General features: G+C 42.2%; 1 protein-coding gene across 1 annotated transcript; it reads right to left on the bottom strand.

Annotated features, from left to right (window-relative positions):
- Positions 1 to 203: 203 nt before the first annotated feature.
- LOC148046686 (olfactory receptor 10G7-like) lies at positions 204 to 1,287 on the bottom strand. The gene has a single exon (XM_087712092.1). It carries the CDS (start codon positions 1,160 to 1,162, stop codon positions 218 to 220), a length of 945 nt encoding a protein of 314 aa, XP_087568218.1. The 5' UTR covers positions 1,163 to 1,287; the 3' UTR covers positions 204 to 217.

Here is a 1,287-nt window from a genome sequence, read left to right as displayed (position 1 = left end):
CAGTTGCCCATCCTATTTTTTTTAAGTGTATTAATCATTTTTAAAAGAAGAGTGAACAATTAAACAAAAGAGAATAAAAATTGATAAAGAGGTAGAATAGCAACACACAAGCAAAACATTTATTGGGGTATATCACTAATAAAAAAATAATCATAAAAATCAACTAAGTTCACAAAAGGGAGAAAGGATTTGGATTTCTGAGTTTAGTACCCCAAACTTATCTTTTTTCAGAACTCAGGCATCCAACAATCAATTTTCTCAAGGCCCTTTTGACTTCCTTATTCCTCAGTGTATATATGAATGGGTTCATCATGGGGGTGATGATGGCATAGAACACAGCCAGCATCCCATAAATGGCATGGCTTGAAGCCGGGTGCATGTAGATAAAAATGGAGGGGCTATAATATAGTAGCACTACAGTGAGATGGGCACTGCAAGTCGAGAAGGCCCGATGTCTTCCTTCCACCGTTTGGATTTTCAAAATAGCAGAAGCTATGTAGGTGTAGGAAATGCATATCAGTAGAAAGCAACCTGTGCCCACCAGGGCAATGTTGATCCTTATCATGGCATGATTCACAGTTATATCGGCACAGGCCAGCTTTAGCACAGGGGGGATGTCACAAAAGAAATAGTTAACCTGGTTAGGACCGCAGTAAGGCAGACGGAAAGTCAGACTGGTGTGTATGGCTGCATGAAAGGAACCCGTCAACCACGTGCAGGTTACGAGTCTCAAGGAGATTCTTCTGTTCATCAAAGTGGTATAGTTCAGTGGACGGCAGATAGCAAGATAGCGGTCGTAAGCCATGACAGTATAAAGGAAACATTCAGTGCTGGCCAGAAAGTGAAAGGCATAGAGTTGAAGGACGCAACATCCATAGGAGATGGTTCTGTAACTAGGTGCTATGAAACTCACCAGGATTTGGGGCACAGTGACAGAGGAGAGGCAGGTATCCAGAAGAGAGAGGTTGCAGAGAAAAAAGTACATGGGGAGACCATGAAGATGAGGTTCAACCACAATGGTGACTAGAATGAGGAGGTTCCCCAGCACTGTCAATAAGTAGATGACCGCGAAGATAATGAAGAAGAGAAATGGAAATCGGGCAGTGTTTGGTATACCCCCAAGGATGAAGACACTCACTTTGGTTTTATTGCCTGGATCCATCTGCTAGAAACAGTCTGAAGGACATCAAAATCTGGAGAGCAGGAACTGTGACATCCAGCAAAAAAATTGAAACGGGTGATCAAGCTATGAATTTATTTGATAGCGAGATGACGATGCTAGAGATA

Source organism: Thamnophis sirtalis, unplaced genomic scaffold, assembly GCF_051295495.1.
Source record: "Thamnophis sirtalis isolate CommonGarterSnake01/CBP01778 unplaced genomic scaffold, rThaSir2_p1.2 scaffold_4, whole genome shotgun sequence".
Classification (NCBI taxonomy): Eukaryota; Metazoa; Chordata; class Lepidosauria; order Squamata; family Natricidae; genus Thamnophis; species Thamnophis sirtalis.
Note: the sequence above shows the minus strand (reverse complement) of the source record. Positions and strands in the feature narration are given on the sequence as shown.